Here is a 26,328-nt window from a genome sequence, read left to right as displayed (position 1 = left end):
AGAAGAGTTGTCTCTCTTCTGTAATGCACGCCAAAATCTGAGCTTGTGTCGTGCTGATTATTTGCAGACTTACAGGCAAGTGTGATGTATTAATGGCTAAGGTGTATGACTAGGGACTCAAAATAGGTAAGGAGAGAGAGAGAGAGAGAGAGAGAGAGAGAGAGAGAGAGAGAGAGAGAGAGATTTTCTACTGATCAGATTTGAAATGGTCGAAAGTAATTCTTTAAAAATAATTTTGGGAAAGGGGGGAAAGGAGGTTATTTTGAATGAAGAACCTACGACTAACGCATCGGCCCTGTTTTCTGTCTTGATACTTTAGGTAAAAAAAAAATGAATGAAGGCGGTGTCGGATTACCCCGCGTAGTGCATGGGTTGGTAAATGTCAGCTTTCATTGACGATCGTATCCCACAAACTGTTCACTGGGTCATTATCAAAATATGCAGCCTTTTGTGTCAGTGTCAATTTAAAGGGGGGAAAATAATGTTCTGTGTAATATATACAGTACCATTGGATTTTAGAAACTTAATCCTATATTGTTGAACAAATAAATCGACAATTTTACTGCTTAAAGTATAAAAAAAAATATTTTTTCTTATGAGATTTCAGTGAATTTATGTTGTCATTAAATTTTTCCAACGTCTTTAACCTACAATATCTTCAATAATATTGATGCTTTATTCCAAAAATCACCGTTAATTTTCAAAACAACATTCATATTTTAATTTCTGCTATGCTCCTTAACAAGTTCTCTTTTAAAAACAATGAATTTGATGAGATATATGCTTGTACAAAAAAATTTTGTCATTGGTGTTACAAGGCAAATTATATAAAAATATCTTAAAATACATCAAGTAAATAATATAGTACTACAGTTGGAATCTCCCAGATCATAGTGACACCATTCCCTGATACTAAAAAAATAAATGTATCAATGATGACATCATTGTGATAGAAAATATGGCAGAAAATGTTAGTATGCTCCGAAAAATACAATGTAAACTGTGTCAGTGGGATAACGTGCTATTTAAGGTTTTCTATTACGAAAGAACAAAAAAGTTTTTCACATAAATGATGAATGTTTATCACATTATAACAAAGGCTATGTAGCTTTGTGTAGTATCTGTTCTCTTGGGTCATACTGCTACATTTACTATGGATACATCAGTGGTATAACGGTCAGTGGTGTAGCCAAAAATTGTTGTTACACCACTGAAAAAACTGTTTCACCACATGACATTATTTAATTATTTTACTTTTTCTTCCATTTCATTTATATTTTGAGCATTTTGAACAATTGTTATTTATCAATTTTACAAGTTAGACACTGTCACAATAAAGAAAGCTTGACTATTTAATTGCAATTGTGTTTTCTTAATCTGGAAAATGAGACCTGTTACACCATTGACATTATTTGAAACACCATTGACATTTTGTATGCTCTAATTATGTTTTACTCATTTAAATACTTGATTAAAAGACAAAAGTAAAAACAAATTTATTCTAATAAAGAAATGAAATTATCCACATTTTATTTTTATTAAAAAATCAAACTTTTTAATGACTTATAGTGTATTATAAGATAAGTTATTCCACTGACATTTCACATTCCCTATTTTGTTATACTAAAATCTTTCAAATGCTTAAAGGTAACAAATGCTAGCTGAGCTTCAACAAACATACATAGACAAACAGAAAGTGTATATATATGCGTTGTTTGCATTGATTTTGGAGAAAATTGGAGAAAATTCGATTTGATTGTCCAAAATGTTTGATTGATTTGAGCTGGTATAGTATTGACGATGTTGTTTGTGAGATTGATGAGCTAAAGAAAGTTCGAACTCGGTACAAGGTGGATAAAAGTGTGTGGATGCCAATAGTAAAACATATAACATCAAAGAATGAGTGAATTCATGTAAAAAAAACATCTACATGCCATTTTTCTGTCAGTGGTGTAACACTAATTATAAGTGGTGTAACAGTGTGTCTATCTTCAGATTATGAAAGAATGAGGCACAAAAACTTTTATTTAAGATCAAATTTATCACGTTTCAAATGCAATCAAAAATAGAAATTAGTTTATTTTACAAAATTTAACCCGCTTATCTCTTATTTATTATCGCTAGGTCAGTGGTGTAACTTTTATGTCAGTGGCAAAACATAATAATCAGTGGTGTAACATGTACATTTTTCTCCAAATAAATTTGACTGACAATAATACATGTATATTTGAAAACACCAGTGCATTTATAGTAATGTCTTTTTTATGCTCCATTGAAAGAAAAATCCAGTTGTGTTCTTTTTAATGCTCAAATTAAAAATTTGTTGAGTAACATCAAGACTTTGTCTCAAATGTTATGTTGGTCACTATGTAAATGTGTCAAATATTTTCTGTTATCTAATTCTAATAACTTTAAATGAATTTTGTTGATATAAACCTTATGTTCATCATTTTAAAAGAATTATTTTATTTTATTTAAGAATTTTTTCCAATACTATATACCTGTTACACCACTGACAAAATGTTCACAGTTCATTAAATTACGGTCTAATTATCAACCAAATAGTAGATTCCAATGTTTGCAAATTTTTAGATGTTATACTTCATTGTTTGTTAAATGTGTTTTTTGCAATCAAAGTAATTTTTTCAGCAATAATTTTCTCATGTTTTTCATTTTTCAAAAGTCTGCATATTTTGATAATGACCCCACTGTGGCTACATACCCTCCGAAAAAAAAAACTCCCTCTGGTATTATGAAGTGCATAATTATACTCGATACAGTCACTACCGTGTCGGAAAACCCTTCCATCTAGTTTGATCCACTCTTCTTTGCTTGACAGATAGTGAAAATATTACCCCCTCTCTCTCTCTCTCTCTCTCTCTCTCTCTCTCTCTCTCTCTCTCTCTCTCTCTCTCTCTCCTTGAGTGTGTTTTTTTACTACATGCATGCAAATTAATCTTTGGGTTTAACATTATTTAAAATGACACACCAAGCCGTGTGTATACTGAATGGAATGAATGTAACATTCATGCAATAATGATTAGACGTGTTTTTTTTGTTGCTGCTTGAATCAATAGTCGTGTGTAAGTTCACGTTACCGTTGTGGGTTGTACATTTGTAGATGATTATGTAAATCTGTGTCGGTATTAATTAGCGTTAACAGCTGACACTTGGAATTTACTAAAAAAAAAAAGATGTGTGTAATAAATGTCAGGAACGCGAAAGACAGACGAATAGGAGAAGAAAGATGGATAACTGCTGACTTTTAGAATAATTCACTGAATTTAATTTTTTCAGGAAGCGTTGTATAATAAAAAAAAATCATTCAACCAGATTGCTACAACTTCCAACAAACTATTAAAATTACCCCACCCCACCCCCCCCCCCCACCCTAAAAATAAAATTCTTTATAAAAACATTACCTGAAATTGCTGAACTCTGGATTCAGTGCATTGATATAATTATATACAGTTCCAACAGCACTCCTAAAGTATATACGGAAATACATCTATATATATATATATTGCAGGAAGAAATTAGGCACGTAAATTAATTACTATATAATTTACTTTCGTTTTGAAATATTTTTTGTTCTTAAACAGCTAAATGCATCAACAGTGACCAAATCAGCTATCTCAAACATATGTACATGTAAGTAATGTTTATAGTATATAGATTGGGACTTCTTAAGTGTTACATCCAACTTTAATTGTGTAATTAACAGAGGTTGAGTGGTAAATATATACAAAGTTGACTGTCAAGGTGGAGTCATCAGAGAGAGAGAGAGAGAGAGAGAGAGAGAGAGAGAGAGAGAGAGAGAGAGAGAGAGAGAGAGAGAGAATTGGTTTCTAAGTCGATTTTTTTTAATCCTAAGTAGATATGTTGGTTTTTTATTTCGCTGTCTTTTGTAATTCAGACAAAAAGAGGGGTGTTGGGGATCATATTAGTTTTGGGAAGGTATTATGTAGAGGGTGTCTGATAAAGTTATTTCTCTTACTATATCAAATTCTGCATTACATAAATGCCAGATTGTACATTTTACATTGTATTTAAAATTAAGAACCAAAGACGTCACATACAATGTATAGGATGGGTTGGGGGGGGGGGGGGGGTGGTTGGGATACTGCTGTAGCCAGCATGCATGGGGAGCCAAGACTCCTTATTTAATCAGATTTTGATGAGTCAGGTCATCAGGTTAACTTGGACCATCTGTCAATTAAAACGACCAGCGAACGCGTCAATCGGCTGTAAAAACCCTCCAGATTAACCCAATTAGTATAGATATACATGTAGACCGTCAAGCTCGGTATTTTGCTGCCGGATTCTGTAGGGTACTATATATATATATCGATCAGTTTTGGGCTACAGTAAAGGGAAATAAAGTATATCTTTGACTCTCGATTTTATTTAATAAACGTTATTTTATCTTCGCTAGCCAATGATTTTCGGCCAACTCCGTTTATGGGGAGCGGAATGGACCGAAAACCCTTGGCTAGCGAAGATGACGGTATCTAAACAGTATTTAAAAAGAATGACAATTCAAGTATTTTCCTATTAAACATTTTACGATGGAACATAAAAGCTGTCGCCTATTTAAGAAAAAATCAAAAGTTAAAATATACCATTATTGAATTCGGGCTTTATTGGATTTGATCACGCCCTGACCAAAATTATCATCTCATAATACTCAAAGAATTAATGATTCCTTATTCCTTATTTAAAATCATATTTAGTTAAATGTATCCGTTTGTTGTAGACGTGTATAAGACGTACAGGTAGCTGCAATATTATGTAGTCCCGATTTTTTTTTTTGGAGGGGGGGGGGGGGGTAAACATCGGATATAAAAAAAATCGGAGAGGATATTTGGATGTCTGTATATGAATACATTATTTTTTTTAAAAAGAACTAAAAACTGTTATAATAGCGGTACTATTGTAATGACTGTGGTACTAGTACGTTAGCTGCAATAATGTAGCATATTTTTGTGATTTAAAAATTGAATTTAAAAAAATAATAATAATCGGAATGAATTAATAATATCTTTAAATGGATAATAGCTCATGTGCAATTTGATTTCATTGGCATGTTGTAAATTTTGAATTTACCGGGTGGCAGTAAATACAAAATTTACAACATGACAATTAAGCACCCCTGTTCTTCCGACAAACAAAAGTATCCTTTGGACTCCACCCCAATGGACACATTTTCTGGTACCGTACACGATAAAGCTACAGAGTTTATGTGGACAAACGTCGACTTTGTACATTTTATCAGTCTTCCTCGAGTATATAGTTGTTGACTGAGATCTGAAAGAGTTTTTATTTCCGGGAGCCTTTAACAACGTAGAGTTGTCGTTCTTACAAACATACTCAGACAGTGCATTTTTCAAGGGTGGGTGGGGGAGTTCAAAAGATATTGTTTTCCAAAGAAGGGGGGAACGAGACAGATACCTTTTTCCCAGAGAGGGGGGGGGGGGTTCAAGGTCTATTGATTAGATTGTTTTTCGGGGGGGGGGGGGGGTTCGGAACTCCTGACCCTCTCTAGATCCGCGCCTACCTCTTCTGAACACGTAAGAAACAAAGGCCACAATTTTAGTCTAATTGTTTAGACTAGACTTAACGTAAAAAAAACCTCATGATTTAATGACCTGGAACTCGGCAAGGTAAGATCATATTGCATGTACATCAAATGAGCACACTGACTATTCCATATACATGCCTCCATGGTCCACTTTCGGTTTGGTTAATTGGTACGTGTACATGCATTTTGACTGACCTTGTTGTGCCTTCCTATATTAACAACGTTTTCCACTTTAGCAAAACTTCTTTTTATTTAGTTTTAAGACACTAATTTTAACGCAGCTGATCCTTGCAGTGTTATAAATGCGCCAATGAATTGACCTATTTAATTAAATTACTCCCGGCAAAATAAAAAAAAAGTTCTAGGTTTTTGACCCCATGGAAATTCCAAAACACAGATAGTGTGTGACGCTGTATACAGAATGTTGTATAGTGAACTGTAGGATAGTACTTGTGCTACCGAGGACTCACAATACCCACACAGTAAGAAAAGAGAGAGAGAGAGAGAGAGAGAGAGAGAGAGAGAGAGAGAGAGAGAGAGAGAGAGAGAGAGAATTGGGGGATGGTTGTGGAATGTTGACGATATGTATTTTTTTTTAAACTAATATATTTTCTAATTGATATATGTGGAGTCGGGTGGATTATTTTGTCCCAGTCTCGTATTGTAGTCAATGTAGATATTTGAAAGCAGGTGGAAGAGAACATCGATATACGGATTTCAAAATAATGCAACTATTTTTGTTGTTGAAAAAAAACCTGTTTAAATGTACTTGAAAAATGTCGTACTAGCTAGGAAATGTCGATCTTGACTGATTGGTTTGTTTATATAGCTCGGGTTTTCCTGTGATATCAGCCCTGCTCTTTGAACAGGCACGTAGCCTCGGGGGTGGGGTGGTGGGTGGGGCGGGGAGAGGGCATGCCCTCAACCCATTTTTTGTTTTTCGCAGCAGACAATTTTCTTGAATTTACATATAGAAAATGGAAATATCATGGAGTTGCTCCCATCCCCACTTTTTAGGAGAATGTAATAAATGGAAGTGAAAATAATGAATTCAACAATGAAAAGTTACAAGGAATACCCCCCCCCCCCCCCCCCCCACACACACACACCCTCACGGACTAGGACTTTCACGATTTTGAGAATTTCCCTAACATTGCTTGTCAAGATAATTTGGACGAGGCTCTCCCTTTCTAAAACGATGCTACGTGCCTCAACCCTGTTGAAAATAAAATGATAGCAGACTTGAAGTTTTATGAATTTGTACAGAGATACAGACAGAACCCACGGCTTCATGCGATAGATCATCGAGCTACATCAGACAGACGTTTTATAGGTCAGTTTACAGGTCGCACACGAGCGTGCATGTTTTAACGCACGTGCATGTCAAGTTTGATAAATAAAACCTTTAGCCGTGATATTTCTAGTAACCGATATACAATTCATACAGCAATAATTTCCATCCAAACGATTTGAACGATTTATCCAAGTTGGTTTGAATTCAACCCATGTAAATGCTTACACGCTTATAACAAACACAGATGATATAGACTACAGTTTCCTGTTTAAATATTTCATTTAATTACTGACAAAGTAAAAATTAGAGTTATTTAAAATAACTCCGTAATCAAATATACTACAGTATACCCATCATGCAGTTGTGGACTTTTTATTTCGTTGCATAGTTAAAATATTTTTCTTTGATAATAATATTTTGCATTTCTGTTTTGTAGTAAATAGGAAATCATAGTTGGGACGACCCAACACACACAGAAATGCCAAGGACACACACAGTAATGTCAAGGACAAGCAGGTTAGTACAGTTAATGGAATCTCTGAATGGGGTGAATGCGTATCTTGTTGTATTTCACGAACCCCCCCCCTCCCCCCGTCCCCCCATGCAACGGATGTTCAAAATATGGTTAAGTTGACCATATGTAAATTTGTTCTTAAACATAAGTTGAAGAGCACGAAAAAAAAAAACAACTACTCAATGAAAAATTAATGACAATCTGGTTAAGCATGAAATATTTGAAATTAACATATGTTACGAGCATACAATGTATTTTAAAACACGAGTACACGAGTGTAACTGATTTGATAATCTTAAATGTACAGTGTATATTTCATTCAATTGTCAGATAGATGGAATTACAGATAAATCCAATATTGCCAATAAATGAAAATCAAAACCCCGATTATGTGCTATATTATTACCTATTAGGCTTGTTACTGACTGACTACATACATATATCGGGTTGACCAATCTCATAGATGGCGAGGCGAAATGTTTTTTGATATGTTGACCAATCAATTATTTACCCTGTAGAGTGTGAATAATAAATACGTATGAACGAACTTGACGATTTGTAACTTTACAAATCTTTTTTTGTTAAAAACCATTCAGATATTGCGTAGACAAGTACTCTGAAAAAAAAATGCCTGAGTTTCTGATTGACAACATCTATGTAGTTTTTGGAAATCAGGTCTTCCAGCAATCTGTTGGAATTTTCTTGGGTTCCAATTGCGCTTTTTTTAAGCAGACCTATTTCTTTAGGAAATATGAAGCAGATTTTATTCAAAGACCTGTGCCAAAAGTCATTGAGCAGCTTTTTAGATGATTTGTCAACAGAGTAAGAAGATATGAAAAATTGTTAGCTTTTGGGAAATAATAAATAATTTGCAGTGATATTTTTTAAATGTTATGAAGTATTTTTTTATGTGTCAAAAAGAAATATCCAAACTATTTTCTTTCAATTTGTAAATAGTTAACTTAAAAATAAACAACTTACAAAAACACAAAAAAACCAATAAAAAATTCTTTAAAAACACCTATAGTTTCACTATATCATCTTTGTAATACTTGATAAGTATATGTATTATGGCCTTTTGGAAATTGGAATAAACTCTGGGTGTAAAGAATCACCGTAATTAAATCACCGAAATGTCGACGGGTTTTTTCTGTTATCCCGATTACGACAAAGAGCACACTGCGGGTGTGACCGGTCAGCAGAGGATGCTCATCCCTCCATGGCACCTGATCATACCTCTAACTATTGTACAGTAGAGGCCCGTGTTTGCTTTGCTCTTGTTCTGTATTTTTTTTTTCGGACTTTTGATTTTGAACACTTTTTTTTTTACCATATTTCAATTTGAAAGAAAAACTTCCTCTTCTTCTTGATGCAATGCTATCTTTATATATACCATATGACCATACTTAATTTTGCTACGTTTGTTAGTATGTATGTAATATCTCCCAACTGACTAAATGTAGGATACATGCTTGCAGACCAATGGTACATCTGTACCACTTGCTTTAAAATTCGTGCATTTAAAGCTACATTTGCACCGAGGGAGTAAGCAGGAGTCATATTGCAGTCATCATAATCAGATTACAAAGTCTTAACCTAAAACCAACAGAACGGCCAGCTGTCACTAAGGGAGGTCGGGGGTAAACAAACGCATGCTTGGTTACTTTAGATTAACTAAATTAGTGACAGTTATAGATCAGCATGGTCACTCCATGGTCAATCCATGGTCAATCCATGCGCAAAACAAACCCTGTTTCTCTGTTCGATATTGATCAGATCGGACCATTTCTTGATTGAAAATTGACGAAACATAATTGATTAAATGAATTTGATTTATAATGAATCAATTTGATTCAAAACCGTTTGGTAAAGTCACGCTTAATTGAAGTAACTTGAATGTTAAAACCAAATGTTTAAAACATCTAGAACCATTTGTAATAGAAGTTTTAGGGTGTACGACCCCACCCCATACACACACATTACACACACATAACCACCCACCCACGAATAAGAATTTTAAAGATTGGCGGATTGGGTTTCTTGTTTTTATTTTTTGATTTTTTTGCTTGTTAAGATTTTTTGATTAGTCTGGTCACCAACATTTAAAAAAGATGCTACGTGCTTAACAATTTTACTCGTGCACCAAAACAAGTTGAATAAATATGACGCTTGTACCAAGAAAAATAAGCATATATTGTGTAGATAAAGCCTTAGAGTTGGATAAAAACCTTGTTGATCTAAATGAGCAACGAATAAGATAAGTCGCACTGCTGTTGGACACTTCTACCCGAAATCCATGGAATGGATCAGGTCTTGTTAAAATGGCTCTACATGCCTATATTTTCCAGTGTCTTTGTCTATGATAACACTACAAATCAATTTTGTAATGTATTCTCCAAAACATTTCATCAATGACTATTTTAATATTCAATCGTTCAATTGCACAAAATTATGCAAATATAAGCAAAAGCAAATCATTCCTAGAATATTATGAGATAATCAAATACGGTCGAGGCGTGATCAAATCTATCATAAATCCCTTCAGGCTTTACTTGATTTGTTCATTCCCGACCGTATTTGTTCACCTCATAATACTCAAAGAATGATTCCTTATTCCTTTTAAAATATATTACGAAATTAATAAAAAAAAATGTTTATTTTCTCTCCGTCACCTTCTCATATTCATTTGTAACCATCTGTAAACCTATAACGTCAGGAGTACGTTTGATCTAATATTTTTGGGTTTTTATTTTGTCACAAAGTGGCCATTAGTCAGTTTTGAATAAAAACCTTGGTTTCGAAAGTCTGCTGAATTGCTTGCAGTTTCTGGCAATTTGCAAAATCGGGCTTTGTTAGTTCTGTTTTAGATGTCATTCGATCAGCGTCGATCGAGGCGTTTTATCTAATGACATAGCATCATTGTTTTTAATTGGGAAGCAAGTACAAACATTAGCATGTTTGGATTTGCCTCACAATTAAAAACGATCGGTAGCAAAATATAAGCAGCAGCATTGCAACTTGAATATTTTTTATTACACTAAATTCCATTTCTATATGTACATAAACATATTAAGGACAAAATATCTGTCCCCGACTGTTTACGGTTTGTCGGATTTGTTGGGGTATTGAAGACAATATCCATTGTATATAGAGATGCCTGTGGAGGAGTGGACACATACAACATACAGATTGGTCGTTTTTGTTCTTCAGGTAATGACAATATCATTTACAAAATATTTAATGTAACACTGTATCTAAGGATGACATGGTTCATGGTATCAAACTAATGTATTTCTACTTTTTTGAACAAAGCGCAAAATTTTGTTTTTTTATCTCCAAAATTTGAAACATAAATGTATTATATCCAAAAGCGCATGTAAATTTTATTTGAATCAACTCCTAGCTCAAAATGTCCTAATAATGTATTTCATCTTTGAAAGTTGCAGAAAAATAGAACCATAGAAGAAATGGAAAGATCTGAGGTAAAATATAATAGACATTTTCTACATTTGCATTTACCTTTCCAGCCTCAGAAAGCACATTTTCGCTAGCCAAGGATTTTCGGTCCACCCTTGGCTAGCGAAGATGCAGAAAAGCAATCCATGTGTGGAATATGAAATACTGTGAAACCATTAAAATTCGTTGTGGCTCAATTTTCGTGGAATTCGTAGGAAGCCCTCTCCTACGAATTTAAATCTTCGACGTAAACAATTTTAGAAAGAGTTATCTTTATTACTGAAACAATAGGCTACGCATCTACGAAATTACATCCCCACGAATGAGCAAAAAAGTCATAATCCACGAAAATTGGCCCCCATGAATTTAAATGATTCCACAGTAGTAGTCAGACATGGCGTTTGTATGTAGCAATTTCATTTTTGTTACGTTTACAATGTTGCCAATATTTGTCACAGATTTAATAGAATGGAACATCATGAATGAGATTTATTGGATAATTTTCAATCATACTAAAATAGCTCATATACATGTAAATACTGAGCATTTTAATACTATAGAAAATAGTCTGGTAGTTAAGTTAATAGTCTATTAAGTATTTATCTGATATTGTATGTTTTTGTAATATTTAGAATATTTTCTTATGTATTAACTATAGTACATGTAAATCGTCTATCGATTTAACTTATTTATATCCAGTTTTTGTCTGATGTAGGTTAGATTTATGGAAAATATAATCTTTAAAACTACACCTGATTTTAACACGAAATGTATATTATGAAAAAAATACGCTTTTAAATTCAAACCTGAGTTAATCATAAATATTAAAGAAAATTTTAAAGGCAGAACATAAAAAATTATACCGAAACTTTTAAACAACATTCATGTATAAATGATATGAATAATTTTTCTTTGTCAGGTTTAAAGAAGGAACAATTGTGGTAAGCGCATAAAAGATAAAGCGATGCGAATTTGCTCTACGGCTCACAAAATTAAGAGTTGCACCATTCGGCAAGAAGAATGAAAAGTAGATAGTAAATTGTCAATGTGCAGCCATTTTGCCTTCGATGAAATAGCCGCATGACACAGCTTCAGTGTTGAAATTAATAAAAAGGAGAATTCTTGTTTAGGAAACAGCTTGACAGAGGAGAACATTCAAAAGACAAGGGAATCTAAGGTCCCACCGTCACCAACTTTCCTCAAGTCAATACTCAGCTTCAAGTCTGAGTTTATATCTCAAATTCATACACTTTTTCTTGAAGGATTTGAGTTGAGGACTGAGCTGAATTATTTGAAAATTTTGACACATGCGTATTTGTGTGAGATATGTTTAAAGCAAGAAGCGATTTTTGTGAGGTATTGCATTGGTAATGATTTTTCCCCTTACATTATACGCGAACGCCGTAGTTTCATCATGCGAATGATAATTTTACAGTGGAATCTGAAAAAAAAAAATAATAAAAGAAAAAATTGAAAACAAACGCAGTTCAAATATATAAAGAAAACACCAATGTCGAAGACTTTTCTAAAATCACAGTATCAAACTAATTAGATGCAGTTCAATTGGTAAACACATTGCTGCCTTCATTACGTTTGATTGCAAATAAAGATTAAACAAAATAGTTATGCATCGAGATAATGGTGCATTTTGTAAACTCCATTTATGTTTGTTTTTGTTTCAAGTTTGTAATATATCATAGATATGTAAGAATTTAGTTAATAAGTTTAACTATCTTAACTAATAAGTTTAGAAATAAACTCATGACCTTGAAATATTATATCAAATTTAAAAGAAAGTTGTACACAAGAAATTTACGTCACCTGTCTGTTGATGTCGTATTTTTTTTTATTATTTGTCCTATTTTTTATTGCTTGTCAAAGAATTTTTTTTAGAGAACTTAGAATGTATTTTAAGTGTAAAAAAAACTTAATGAAATAAAGAAAATATCTGATAACACAGCTGTTTTGTTTTATATTAACAACAGTCACACAACGATTTTAAAATCAAACACAAATGACAGGTGTCAGAGGGGGTATCTAGTGTAGTGCGTACCTGTATTTGTCAACTCGTGTTCGATGCAATGATGATTAAAAACCATTGTATGTGTTACCCCACGGACGATCAGATGGGCTCGTTTTGTAATGCTTAAAGTTATGTAATTCTCCTTGAAAGACAAACATCATTATCATAATTCAATATCACATGCCATTTATCTTTGGATACATTAAAATGTAGGAAAAAATAAGTTTGTATAACTATTGTTCAACTTAAATTCATGTTAAGGGCATAACTGAAGCATCTGAATATGCCTTTTACGTGAATTTTATTGCGACCGTTGATGAAGGAAACCATAAATTGAATCTATTGACACAAAGAATGACCAACCTATCGACTTTTATACAAAACAATTTGAACAAAGAATACTATTAATTTTACATGTGCTATCACTATCTACAATTCACGTATCTACAAAAATAATGATGTCAGTGTGCACTCACTGGGGTTATCATTTGAAAAAAAAATGTAGGGACATTAATTATTAATTGTCTTTGATTTCCTGAATGTGATTGCATTTTCACACCATATATTTGATTTCATTGAACAGTTGGTAAAAGCAACGCAGAAATCAGTTAGCACTTGGTTTTCCTTACTTTAGTCGTGAAGTCGTAAACATCTGATCATATGTAAAGATAAAGTTTGATCCAGAATTTCGGTTGTGGCGGTTATCGTTTAAATATAGATCATCCCTCGATGCTCGGCGGGATTCCCCCTGCTGCCAAATATTTTACCGCCTATAATTAGATTAGGATATACGTCACAGCAAGTCCTCTTACAGAGATATTGAACAAGACTCTTGTAACGCACACGAATGTAAGCACTGGAATGTGCAACACGTGCACACATATCGTGCAGCAAATAGGAGACTGTCAAAGCGGACATAACGCACAACACTAGGTTTGCAGTATTGAAGTCTATGCTTATTTTGTTTCGTCCATGTTTCACGAACAGTGAAATGGACATGAAAGTCTAGTGGAAACTGTGCTTTGAAACGGAGTGTCGATAAGTTAATTTTATACCTTTTCTTACGGGACTGATCAACAAAGGTATGGTAATTTGTTTTACAGTAAAATGATGTCAAGAGAAACTGTGCGATACTGACTTCTGAATGTTAAGTATTTAAAGATATGTTTTCAGTCATTACTCATGACTTCATCGGAACAATCGCTAGTTTAATGACCTTCTAGCTAAGTGCCCCGTTTCCTTCGCCGGCTGATGATGTAATTTTATTAACATTCATAGTTTTATAGATTGACGTTAGATATATAAAGCAAAACCGTCTGATTTTTTGCACTAAAGTATGCCACACAAGCTCTATGAGATAAGAATGGAATAGATGCACCAAGAGAAAAATTGTGGATAGATTCTAGAAACTTTACGAAGAATCTAGCAGAAGAATTTTTTTTTTTAGAGTTTTGTTTTGAACATATATTTATGTTTGTTAGATAAACTAAGAGCCAGAGGAATTGGAATGGCGTAGTTATTTTTCGCTGCAAAGATGAAGTTAACTGAACGATTGTCTTATTACACACAAACCAAATTTTAATCATGCATTAGTCCGTCTGTCAGTGTCTGTGTCACCTTGTAACAATGTCGTCTGTCTATTCGCGTTTTTATGGTAAATCGGTTCATCTGGGTTTTTTTTTTCGATTTTATACATTCTGGTTATTGCCTTTGTCTGTTATTCTCTTTTTCTCTTCATTTGCCCATTGTGGTGTTTCTTCGTGTGTCTCTTACTCACGAAATAGGAGTCTTGGTAAATCCAACCATTTTCTGATCTTCCGCTGCAATGTTATGGCATCTGTATTGATCATAATCTAATGCCATCGATTGCGTTCACAAGTAATATTATTTTAAGAGCTTTAATCCTAGAAATGACATTCAACATAAACAGCAACATCATCAGAGTAAATGTTAATGACGAGTTTCAAAGTTAACGAAATAGAAAAATTATGCCTTATTTTAAGAAACTGTACATGTGGCGATGAAACTTTTATAATTTTCAAATTATATTTTCATACATTGAATATTTATTTGTAGAGGCGAGGTTCTGAAGGCCTGAAGTTCTGAGTCCGGGCGTATCTGTTGAAAGTATTCAGCAATAGTTACAACATACCAGTTTCCAAAAAATACATACCACTATAGGATCTATACATCTTGAATAGTCAGTAAGCAAGAACCTGATAACAACACAGCGACTGTAGTGGTGGGCTATAGAGTTGTCGTTACTACAGGGACGCTTCAACATGTTGATACTCCAGAACAACTGATACAGCAGTGAAGCGACCACCACAAGTAATCAGCAAGACTGATTAAGTAAACTACACAAACTATATACTTTGGAATATAGATGTGAGTCAACGAATTTTAGAATTGGAGATTAATGATAAGACAGGCAAATTAAATCTAGGATATCAGAAGATCTTAATTATTAAGATCTTAATAAATTGACCCAATTATCGCAACTGCCACATCAAAACATCCGTATTACGTTAATACACTAAAAACTATTCCTCGGAATGGACCACAATTTGTCACTATAGTACAACAATTTGATGAACGTGTTTTCATAAAGGGAAAGGGAAGTCACCAAATCATGCTTGACAATTTCTTTCGTCCATATTCCGTATTTTCTGCGTAACAAATTATTTTTTTTAGATTTTAAGGGTTGTACTTGAAAGAAGGTATTGAAAAATGTTAGCAAATATAACGGAAAGTATGGTAGGAATGGCGTCAAATTTCAACGTCCACGTGTCATGTGATGATCCTGAAGAACATGATCACTTCTCACCGGTATTCACCTTTTTTATCATTACGTGGCTTGCCGTCATCTTTGTGGCGGATCTAGTGGGTAACACTTTAGTGATAATTGTGATCTTAAAAAACCCAAGCATGCGAGAACGAGGCGAAACGACCAATTTTTTCCTGCTCAACCTGGCCATCGCTGACCTTTTGGTCACCATTGTGATTCCATTCTCGATTCACTCTGCCTACAAAGAGTGCTGGGACCTGTCCATGTCCATCTGTAAATTCAACTCGTTCCTCGTAACACTTTCTCTACTTACGTCCATACACACGCTGATGTATATCAGTATCCACAAGTTTGTCAGCGTTCGACGAGTAGCCGTCATGAACAATTTCAATGACCCGGTGTCTCGTAGAACTTCATTTATCCTAATTGGGTTGGCTTGGATCTATGCCCTCATTTTCAGCATCTTGACAGTTATGTCAGAACCAATATTCAAAGAAAAAACTCTGCAGTGCGGACCAAGATACCCTGTGATCGGAAATAAGACATTCTTTCTTCACATTGCGAACCAGATCGGAAATCTGTTCATCCCTCTCGTTATATTAACTTTTTGTTATATCCGGATATTCATGTACATCAGACATCATACCCACGAACAGCGGCGAATGTCATCGTCTTCAGGTGAGGCGAGTAACACGCAGGGTGAGAGGGGTGTGACCTTGACCTTGGTAATCGTCCTTGCCTGTTTCCTGCTGTCATGGTTACCCTACATTGTTTACACCAACTACGGGGCCATTGTGAAGGATAAAAAGAATGACATACCCTACTATCTAAACCCGTTGGTAAGTTTATTCTTAGGAAACCGGCAGTTCAATATCTTTTCTTGATTTGTTATATGATATGGGCAAATGCTAAGAATTAAGATCAATTCTATGTAAGAATCAAAATTCGGTGGCCACGCATAGTCACGGATTTTCTTCATACTTGACAATTTGATAGACTTTGGTGAGTAAAAAAGCCTAACACCATTTGTTTGTTGCTATGTGGTCCCGTTGCCATGGTAACCGAGGGTAAAGATGTAAAAATTGCATTTTAATGCTTATTTGGCAACATATTGTGAGTAATGTGCAGAACTTGGGGTTTCCAGGGTAGAATGTATTATTAAAAATAGTTGTCATTTTTCAAATGAAACAAAAAAATTTATGGAGAAACGCATATTTTTAGAGCGTTTCCATGGTTACTAAACAGAAATTTTAAAATATGTTTTCTTCATTTAGTTTGAATAAAAAGTGCAAATCTTGGATTTTTTGGTAAACACTATTATGATTGTGCAATTAAAAATTTAAATATGAAAATTGAGAACCATTGCTATGGTAACAAGCTTAAGAATAAGGAAAATTATAATATTTTTAGGCATTTTTAAATGGATATTATTCAGATATAATGAATAAATATATAAAATCAAATGGTGAGAAAAAATAAAGTATGTCCTTAACTTTAATGACACTTAAAAAAATTCTGAAATTTTCAAAAAATAACTGCCGTTGCTATGGACTTTTCAAAAAGTAAGAATTTCTGTGTGATTTTTTACGCAACTTAATTTTCCATAGCAACAACACTTCTCTGTTGCATAACAAAGGTTTTTGTGGTGTATAATGAAAATTTAGATATATTTTTACCTGTTCCAACTAAAACAATTGCAAAAAACATCTAAAATCAGGAATGGAAGCATATCAAAATAATCTTAAATTTCTCAGTTTTTCTTAATATTTGGCCTTGTTGCCATAGCAACGGATGTCAATTTTCATGATAAAATGTATATTGCATAAACATTTAAATGGATGTAAAAATTTAACAGTTTCCCATTTGGGCTTATTAAAAAACCGCAGAAAACTGATTTCAAAAATTTGTATCGGTTTCCATGGTAACATTTTAAAAGTATTGGTTTCTCCATCAATTTTCTTATATAATGAAATAATTGAAAATAGGAAAAAGGCTGTTTTATGTCTTTGATAGTTTACATTAGTGGGCAAAACCTTCTAATATGGCTTCAAAGTAGGTAAGTTTTGCTATTTTCCCATCTTTAGCCTCGATTACCATGGCAACGGTTACCCATAGCGACGAACTTTTAGTGGTTTTTTGCGTTTTACACCTAGGTGTGTCCATGTATGAAATATAAGAAAAATTGGTGACTATGCGTGGCCAGACCCTTTTATAAATCATTGATTCTTACATAGAATTGATCTTAATAAGCATGCTAGAAGGCGATTACGAAAGCCACCCGTATCATTTACATGTACGATGGTTTTGAAGACCAGAATCACGCCATTCTATTCAAAACCCTTGTTCGTTTGAGTGTTTTAACATATGTTTACCTAAAGAATAATGAGACTACAATTGTTAAATCTATTATTATACTATTATAAAATCAATGGTAAATAAATCACTTACAGATAAAAGGTTAAGTACGAGTTGTAAGTTACAAATTGCAGTGTACATGATAAAACCGCCATTACTGTGGAATCATTTAAATTCGTGTGGGCCAATTTTCGTGGATTATGGATTTTTTGCTCATACATAAGCATTTTAATTAATGGATGCGTCGGTTTTAATTTTCAATAAGAAAACAGACCTTTTAAAATTTGTTTTCGACCAGGATGTAATTTCGTGGGGAAGAGATACCCACGAATACCACGAAAATTGAGCCACTACAAATTCTAATGATTCCACAGTATACACTTTCAAACTCACAATCACATGCAAATTTGAAACGGAGAATAAGTATATAATCAATTACACTAGTGTGTAATATTGAATTCAATAAATGAATCGAAAAGGTATCATGTATTTTGAAACTTATAAGCTTTTATCTACCGGTATTTTCAGCACAACACGTGTTTTAGTTATATAACCCACTGGTTAATACAATATTTTTTTTTCCTCAAAGACTTGCTAACGTTAATCGTTATATGATACAATGAATAATCAATCTATCAATTCATATTTTTTTATTACCAGGCGTACTGTTTTGGCTACATGAACAGCGCCTGTAACCCGCTGATCTACGCGTGGAGAATTCCGAGATTCAGACAAGGATACAAGGACATATTCAATAAAACCAAGTACTTTGTCACTATTGGTCAGTATGCGTACTTTTGTATAAGTAAATTCTGTGATTAACCAAGTTACCTCTAATGCGCCATGAAGATGCATTATTTATAGATTTATTCACCAAACAAAGGTTGGTGAATAATAACTTCAAATTTAACAAAGAAATATAAACACTATGAAATGCTCAAAATTATTCGACTATTTTAAAAGAAATGTAATTCTAAATGGGTTCTCTGTTACTTTGTCCAAAGAGAAAGAAAGGAAAATGACGCCGCTCTCGTCGGAGTCTGTAAAACAAACTAGGCTGGAAAATTATCCCTCTCCCCCCTCCCTCTCTCTATCTCACTCTTAAAATAAAAAAAATACAAAAATAAGATACCTTTTACATTTCCTAATCATATATTTTAATTGATTTGTGGATAGGTGCTGATTTATTCTATATCATTTTTAATGATAGCATCCATGAACATGTAAACAAGCCAACATTTTGTAGTATTATAACATAGGTACAAAAACATGCTAACTTTTATCAACTTGCGTATGTTCTCTAGATCCAAAAGTCTTATCAAGTAAAAATCACAGGCCTAGCGTTTCTTACTGTAGGCAAACTTGATGCACAGTGCCTTATGTGCAGGGCCAGTGGTTGTGCATTAGCCAGGGTCTATCGTCTTCTTGCAATTTAAAACATAACCTTGAGACGTGTTTCTTTACGATGCATATTAAGATATGTAGACATCTGGTTTCTTTGAAATATCTTTCAGTCAGTGTTGAATTCTCTTAATTGTAACCTTCTATTTCCCGATCTTGTCTTGGTGTTTTCTTGGTTTCTTTTGGAAAATAATACTTCCTTGGATATTCTAGTTGACGGAGGTCGAAGAGTTCGGCGCCCTGTCACCCCTAGTATGGTCGAAAGCGAGGCTGGCCGACGAATGTCCGCCGCTCGAACGTCTATCAGTGATGTTCGAATTTCCTCGAGCGGTCGGCCATCTTTGTCCGAGCTAGGATTGGGTAAAGCAACCAAATGATATATCCCTGCTTGCTCTAATTTGGAAACGGAAAAATATCACAAGATAGATCGCTTGATCAGAAATATTGTTTCACAAAATATCTATCTAATGTTTTGGAACCAATGATTTTTCTTATCGCTTATGCGATGCTCAAAACTGTGTTATCGCAAGCTCTCAGAACCGAAACTGTACGATTTCTAAGGGAAAATCCACAAAAATCATAACCCTACCTATATAAATTGTGTTAAAAAGAAGCGTGCCTTAAATTTTGAGGAAAAAAACTCTTTTTCCACGATAACGTGTAATTATATATGTACATGTATTAGAATACCAGGATTCATAATCTACATATTTTATCGTTTCCAAAAGAAAATATATATATACAAACAAACCATGAGATTTGCGGTTTTTTGGTTGTTATAATTTCTTTTTATTTGCCATTTACAAGTAGAATTATCCTGTTTTTTTACCCACACATTGATGCCTTGAATGAAGAATTATTTTTTTCTTTTATTTTTGTTTTGTTATTAGTTTTTTGTTGATATAATTTTTCTTGCGATCGGTTTGGTTTTAGTTTTAATCATCTGATAGACCTTAGAATAGCTATAAATAACAAAAGTCATACAGGCAGTGACCTTGGACGACCTACTTTTATTCTCATTTACATGTATTTTAATGCTAAAATGAGCTAATGGGATCATTGAACGCTAATTTTAAGTGAATGCTCTAGTTTGCGAGGATAATGGCTGCTAAAATTATCAATTGGAATTCTCTGCTCGAAGCTGCAATTGATGCTAATGTGACTTACTAATGCTTTTTCAATGGTCAACATAGAAAAGCAATTATTGTTTTATTTCATTTAAAACCGCTTAGAAAACTTTTTTTTTCAATTAAGGAAACATTTAGAAATGGTATCCATGGCATTTTTGGGAGTAAGTTATGTCGAAAGATCCAATTTGTAAACTGAAACAAGGCATTCATTTGAAAAATAATAAGTTTTCCTTAGTGATTTATTCGGGATATGAAGGTAGTGACATTGCAGAAAAAATACATAACCTGCGTTAGCGGGTTATGGAAATTTTTCCTACAATGATCGCTACCTTCATATCCCGCATGAATCATCAAAGAAAGCATTTTATTGTTCATATTAACATCTTTCTTTTGACTAATTAATATATTGATTACGAAAAGTAAGTAAAATTCACTAAAGTACTGTAAATGTACATAAGTACTTTAGCTAAAAGAAACAGCCAAATCGTCTACTGTGAGACTTTGAGTCTGATATCATCGTGATTATTTCGTGCAGTCCGTGATATTTCTTAGGTCGCTGTAGATTTTGACTAATCGATAAACAGTGCGTGTCAATTTCATTCATATCAGTTTCTCGTCGGTTTCAGCCGCTGTAAGATTTCGACCAATTGATAAAAGGGGCTTGTAGATTTCAGTCTGGCTGTTTCTATAGAAGTATGAATCGACTTTAAGTTTCCGTAAGAAATACAGGGAATCATACTTGGTAGATGTAAATATTGTGCTATATGTCATTATTATAATAGATAATTACAAGTTCAACATTCAACCTACAGAGAAAAAATCACACAAAGCAGATTTTCAAAGCGTTGGTTTGAATGTATTTTGAAAAGAATTATGTACTGTTTATTCCTTTTTTACGCGAGTAGTGAATCCAATTGCGATATTATAAAATACATTCAGTTTTCTTCTGTCCTTACTTTTAATGAGGAATCTATGCAATTTATTTTCATATGAAATATTTATTTGTAAATGATTAAATTTCTCAGTTTAGTTAAGCAAAATAAAACAACACAATCTTACACTTGTGATCAGTTTCGGTCCTACTTTCAGAATGGATGAACTACGACTATCTATGTTTATTGGTGTTGCATAAAGATAAGCCGAATATTCACCGTGTGTTTATTAGATATCTCTCTTACAGCTGTAAACTGTTGAATGATGAGTACGCTAATAAGCAAGATTCTGATAGGATATGTTTCACAATTATTCAATTGTTTGACATGCATACAAGCTGGGGTTTTTAAAAGTGGCATTTTTATAGTTCAATCCAAACTTTGCAAAGGTTGTTCCCCTTTGTAGTGTCAACCCAAAGGTCAAGAGGGAAAACAACTTTTCCCTTCTTTATGCAACCAAATATATTTACTTCCTGTGAAGAAATCTCTTGGAATTTAATTTAGTTCTTTGATGTGTTGGTGCCCCAACTTGGGGCAATCTAAATTCACATCGGAAGTTGATTTATAATGTCAAATGACGAGGCTACAACCATCTAAACTACAAAGGCTACTGTGAGAAATATATGGGTTTTTCCCCAAAGATGGCGACAAGGGACATAACTTTTGTAAAGTGTAGATTGGTCTATTGATGAGAGGATTTGATGGTAGTGGCCATGTTTGGACTGTATTAATCTCACTGACAAAGATAGCTCTGTGTGAACATATAGCACAATATCTACATTTAAAATATAAAATACATTCTTCTTTACTAATTATATATATATATATATATATATATATATATATATATATATATATATATATATATATATATATATATATATATATATATATATATATATAAAATATTAGTTTTTTTCTTAACTAACTGCCGTATATCCGATAATTTTCGCGATAATCTAATTTTTGCTTTTTTCGCGATGACTTTTATATTGCAAATAATTGAATGCACAGAAATTATATTCTGTACCATTATCTCAACTTTTTAAATCGCAAAAATGACTGACGCAAATAAAAAATATTATACATTTTCCCCATTTTCGCAAATTTTGTGACACGCGAAAAAACCGCCAAAAACCGGTTATACGTTATATCTTAAAATTTTAGGCACATCTAGTAGTTAATCACTTGACCATCCAGCCTCCTTTATTAAGACTCTATATCCAAAGTGTCTTGTCAATAAATGAACATGTTTGTTGGAAAGATATCTAACAGGCTTATAATGTTAAACAATATCTTAAAAGTCTATAAGAGATATTTCTTTAATCAGTGTTTAGATGACGTTATCCATCTTGAAAATGAAGATATGTTACCACTCAGCCTAATACAGCGTCCAACCCAAAATTCTGTATGTAATATCGTTTATTGTATTATATCACAGAAGACGTTAATTAATACAAGTGCAAGAAATACACATGGATCTTGTTTAACTATTTATAGTTTTATAAAAGCAGTCATGTTGTTCAATTTGGTGTAATTTTCTGGTTTCTCATTCAGAATAAGAATTTAGCACTAACCAGTATAAAACGGCAATCGTGACAGTGCTTGCACTTTGATTGAAAAATAATAACTTAAAATTTATTTAAAGTGCGTTAGATTTGGGACTAAATCACGCACTTCGGGAAAAATCCATTTTTTGCGTTGAAATGGTCTCAAATTTAACGCACCTATAACAAAACAAGGGACGTTAATGACCAAATTTAAAGAGTGTAGATATGTAAAGTGAGACGTACCGTGTACTTAAACAATAAACATTCAGGCCAGTCTTAGACGGAATGAGTTGTGTACGTGTGTGGCAACATTTCGAAAAGGATATTACATACAATTGTTACTTTTTGTTTAGTTTTGTTTATTGTATGTATGTGTTTCTGATTGGTTCTGTATGAATTGGTTTTTTGTCTTGCATGCGGTCATGTCTGTGCTCCTATAGTTTGTATACTAGTTCCTAACGAATGAACCTTAGTCTTATACCTTAATCCTAAGGACCTAAAGGGTATCTCTATGGCAACCGGTAAAAATAATCAAAAATTTAGAGCATAGTGAATCACATTACTAGATATCATTTAGTAGCATGACGATAAGGTAAGTATGGATGTAATCACCGTGTTATATCAATCACTAAATAACAAGTTTTATTTTTGTCAAAATCTTGGGATCTTTTTCATTTCATTACATTATTAATAATTAATAAATTAAGTATCTTCAAGTTATTACATGTTCTTGGTTACTACTGTATCATGTTTCTATGGCCCAATGGTCCCGATATTGGTTCATGTAAAACATTTCAAGTGAACGTTTCATTTCCATGTTAAAAAAATACCCAGAGGAAGAAGCCTTAGGATTTAAGATGATTTCATATTTTCTGACGACCAGAACCTAATGTATAATAACCTTCAGGATTAAATGTATGTCAGACTATGTAAGACTTTGGAAGTGTGAACTACGTTTAGAAGGAAGACAAGGATTTGATGATTAATGAAGTAGATAACACACGAAGTACGAATCTTTCCGGTAGCTCACTTCATCTAGGCTTATATTTTTATTCAACAGATAACGTCCCTTCCAAAACAGGGGACGAAAGCGAAGAAACCACATCATTATCAGTCAACGGTCAGAAAGCATCTGATTACAAACGGTCAGCGCCACAGACAGAAAGACTCACTTCTATTGAGGAAAAACAGGCAGAAGATGTATTTAACACCGATCAGTTATAGCCAATTAACTTTAGTATAGAAATATATCTTACATAGAAACCCTCTATGCTATTTGACGATAGATGTATTTTTGAAACCATATTGCAATAAAATTGTAAATTCATTTTCTTTTTCATTATTTGTTTAGCATAAATTCTAAGAGTCCTTGTTTGTATTTTAGTAATTCTTATTTTATTCCAGTTTTATATCGTATATATCTATAGTGCATGTATAAAAATGATAATTTGTACATCAGATAGAATGTTTTCTACTTTAAATACAAAAGGTTGTATGTGTAAATGTTTTGTAGTGTGCGTCAAATACCAAAATAATCTGTTTCGGAAAATATGTTTCAAATTATTCGCACATTATATATGAATTTACGCATTTCAAATTAAATCTAAGATTATTCAGTTTGTACTTATTTACATAAACTCTCATCTTTTAATCATAGCGTTGAATTTTTATGTATCTTTATAAGAAAAAAATTAAAGAAAGGGTTTTAAAAAAGGAAGGCGAATTATAGGAAGCACAAAAATTTAAACATGAACAAGTTATTCAATTAACATACAAGCCATTACCAATATTACATGTCTTCATTTGTTTTTGCCATATGGAGATAACTACAGTAGATATTATACAAGGCATGTATTAAAATGTGAAAAAAAAATTATTGTAAAAAAAACTCCAAATGATTGTCAATGCACATCTTGTGATGCTTTATATTCAGTGACACATCACCACTCCAGCCCGAGGGAAAATCAAATGGACTACGATGACTCTTTATCTGCAATTGTTAATGGTCAACTATGGCGAGTAGTCACACTCGAGGTTTACATTCTAAAATATCATCAAGAGTAACCCTATCCATATAATACACACAAATAAAACGAATGAAAATTGATATAGGATGAAATCAACAATCGTACTTGTATGTTGTCTAGGGAATTGACTCTCTTTTTTTCGCGAAACATAACATAATTGAATAACGATTTATTTTGTTTCTTTTCAATAAGTGAATTATAAAGAATGAATTGTCCTTTTTAGATATAATTCATTAATAATTGATCAGTAGCATAATGCAGACTCCAGCGATGTAATTGTAGCTTTACAAGCCACACCACTGATCACTAATTGAGTTTAATGGTGTAATTATACAGCCGTTCGGTGTCCGTTAGTCGTAAAAATGAAAGAATGGTTTTGATTTTGTTCCAAAAGCACACGTTTTGGTCGCATAGATCTGTCCATTTCCCACAAGATATGTGAACGACACAATGTCTAAAGACGCTGGACGAAGTGATAAAGGACCGAGCAATAGGGATTCTGTTACTTATTCCTTAACCGGACTACAATAGGCCACATCACCAAAGTGATTGAGGTAGGGCCGCATGGCAAAAGTACATCGTAAACTTTTTACAAACACGCGATCTATATTACTGAGGCATAAACGTGTCTTGTCTGATGTAAAAGATGAAACCTTTTTATATGGTGTCGCAAGGTCTAAAAAGTGAAAATTATTGCAAGCAAAGGAGGTTTAATTCATTATTGTTTGCTATTGTATGAAGCCAAACACAGTGTATACTTTTTTTTTTATTGTAAACAAAGGTTAAATATATAAATCATTTTATGAAACATTTACTCTCTCACTTCTCACATACTCACATTTTCATCCCATATTGTAATATAAAATAAAGAGTAGGGTAGTTGCTTGTGATAGTTGTGCCTATGCAGTAAAACTGCAATCCGTGTGAAAAAAACCAGACAAACAAACCAAAGAAAGAAAAAAAAACAGAATACCAAAAAACAAAAAACATAAAAATATTAAATTGATGCATTATTGTACATATGTTAATTCTAAACTGCCAGATGATTAAGAAAATCAATCCAAGGAGACCATGCTTTTTCAAATTCATCAATTTCTGATTTCTGAATCAGTGTATACTTTGTACAGCGGTGTACAATAAAATGTTATACATGAAGCTACCGATTTATACCAAATAGATATAGAACATTTTATTAGTAAAACATATATGAACTACAAATAAATTGCATTACTTATTTTGTGTAAAATGAGGCAAGTGAAGCATAGATATATGTTTTG

General features: G+C 33.1%; 1 protein-coding gene across 12 annotated transcripts; it reads left to right on the top strand.

Moving 5' to 3' along the window:
- The first annotated feature begins 75 nt into the window (after nucleotides 1–75).
- On the top strand, nucleotides 76–24,351 carry LOC105346336 (galanin receptor type 1). Of its 12 annotated transcripts, none has more exons than XM_034454368.2 (7): nucleotides 76–126; nucleotides 6,848–6,914; nucleotides 7,312–7,391; nucleotides 14,945–16,495; nucleotides 18,672–18,792; nucleotides 19,626–19,772; nucleotides 24,085–24,351. In XM_034454368.2, exons 4-7 carry the CDS (start codon nucleotides 15,599–15,601, stop codon nucleotides 24,246–24,248), a joined length of 1,329 nt encoding a protein of 442 aa, XP_034310259.2. In that variant the 5' UTR covers nucleotides 76–126; nucleotides 6,848–6,914; nucleotides 7,312–7,391; nucleotides 14,945–15,598; the 3' UTR covers nucleotides 24,249–24,351. The 12 variants fall into 12 exon arrangements, with proteins under 12 accessions (XP_034310259.2, XP_034310261.2, XP_011453166.3 ...); XM_034454367.2 differs by lacking the exon at nucleotides 76–126 and adding an exon at nucleotides 3,600–3,651; XM_011454862.4 differs by lacking the exon at nucleotides 76–126 and adding an exon at nucleotides 5,538–5,663.
- The last annotated feature ends 1,977 nt before the right edge of the window (nucleotides 24,352–26,328 follow it).

This window comes from Magallana gigas, chromosome 10, assembly GCF_963853765.1.
Source record: "Magallana gigas chromosome 10, xbMagGiga1.1, whole genome shotgun sequence".
In the NCBI taxonomy this organism is placed as follows: Eukaryota; Metazoa; Mollusca; class Bivalvia; order Ostreida; family Ostreidae; genus Magallana; species Magallana gigas.
Note: the sequence above shows the minus strand (reverse complement) of the source record. Positions and strands in the feature narration are given on the sequence as shown.

Bases quoted from the DNA above. Each gene is read 5' to 3' on its own strand.
- LOC105346336 (XM_034454368.2), top strand. From the start codon at position 15,599: ATGTTAGCAAATATAACGGAAAGTATGGTAGGAATGGCGTCAAATTTC. The intron at 16,496-18,671 runs GTAAGTTTATTC...TTTTATTACCAG, and splicing joins CCTACTATCTAAACCCGTTG to GCGTACTGTTTTGGCTACAT. The intron at 19,773-24,084 runs GTAAAGCAACCA...TTTATTCAACAG, and splicing joins TTTGTCCGAGCTAGGATTGG to ATAACGTCCCTTCCAAAACA.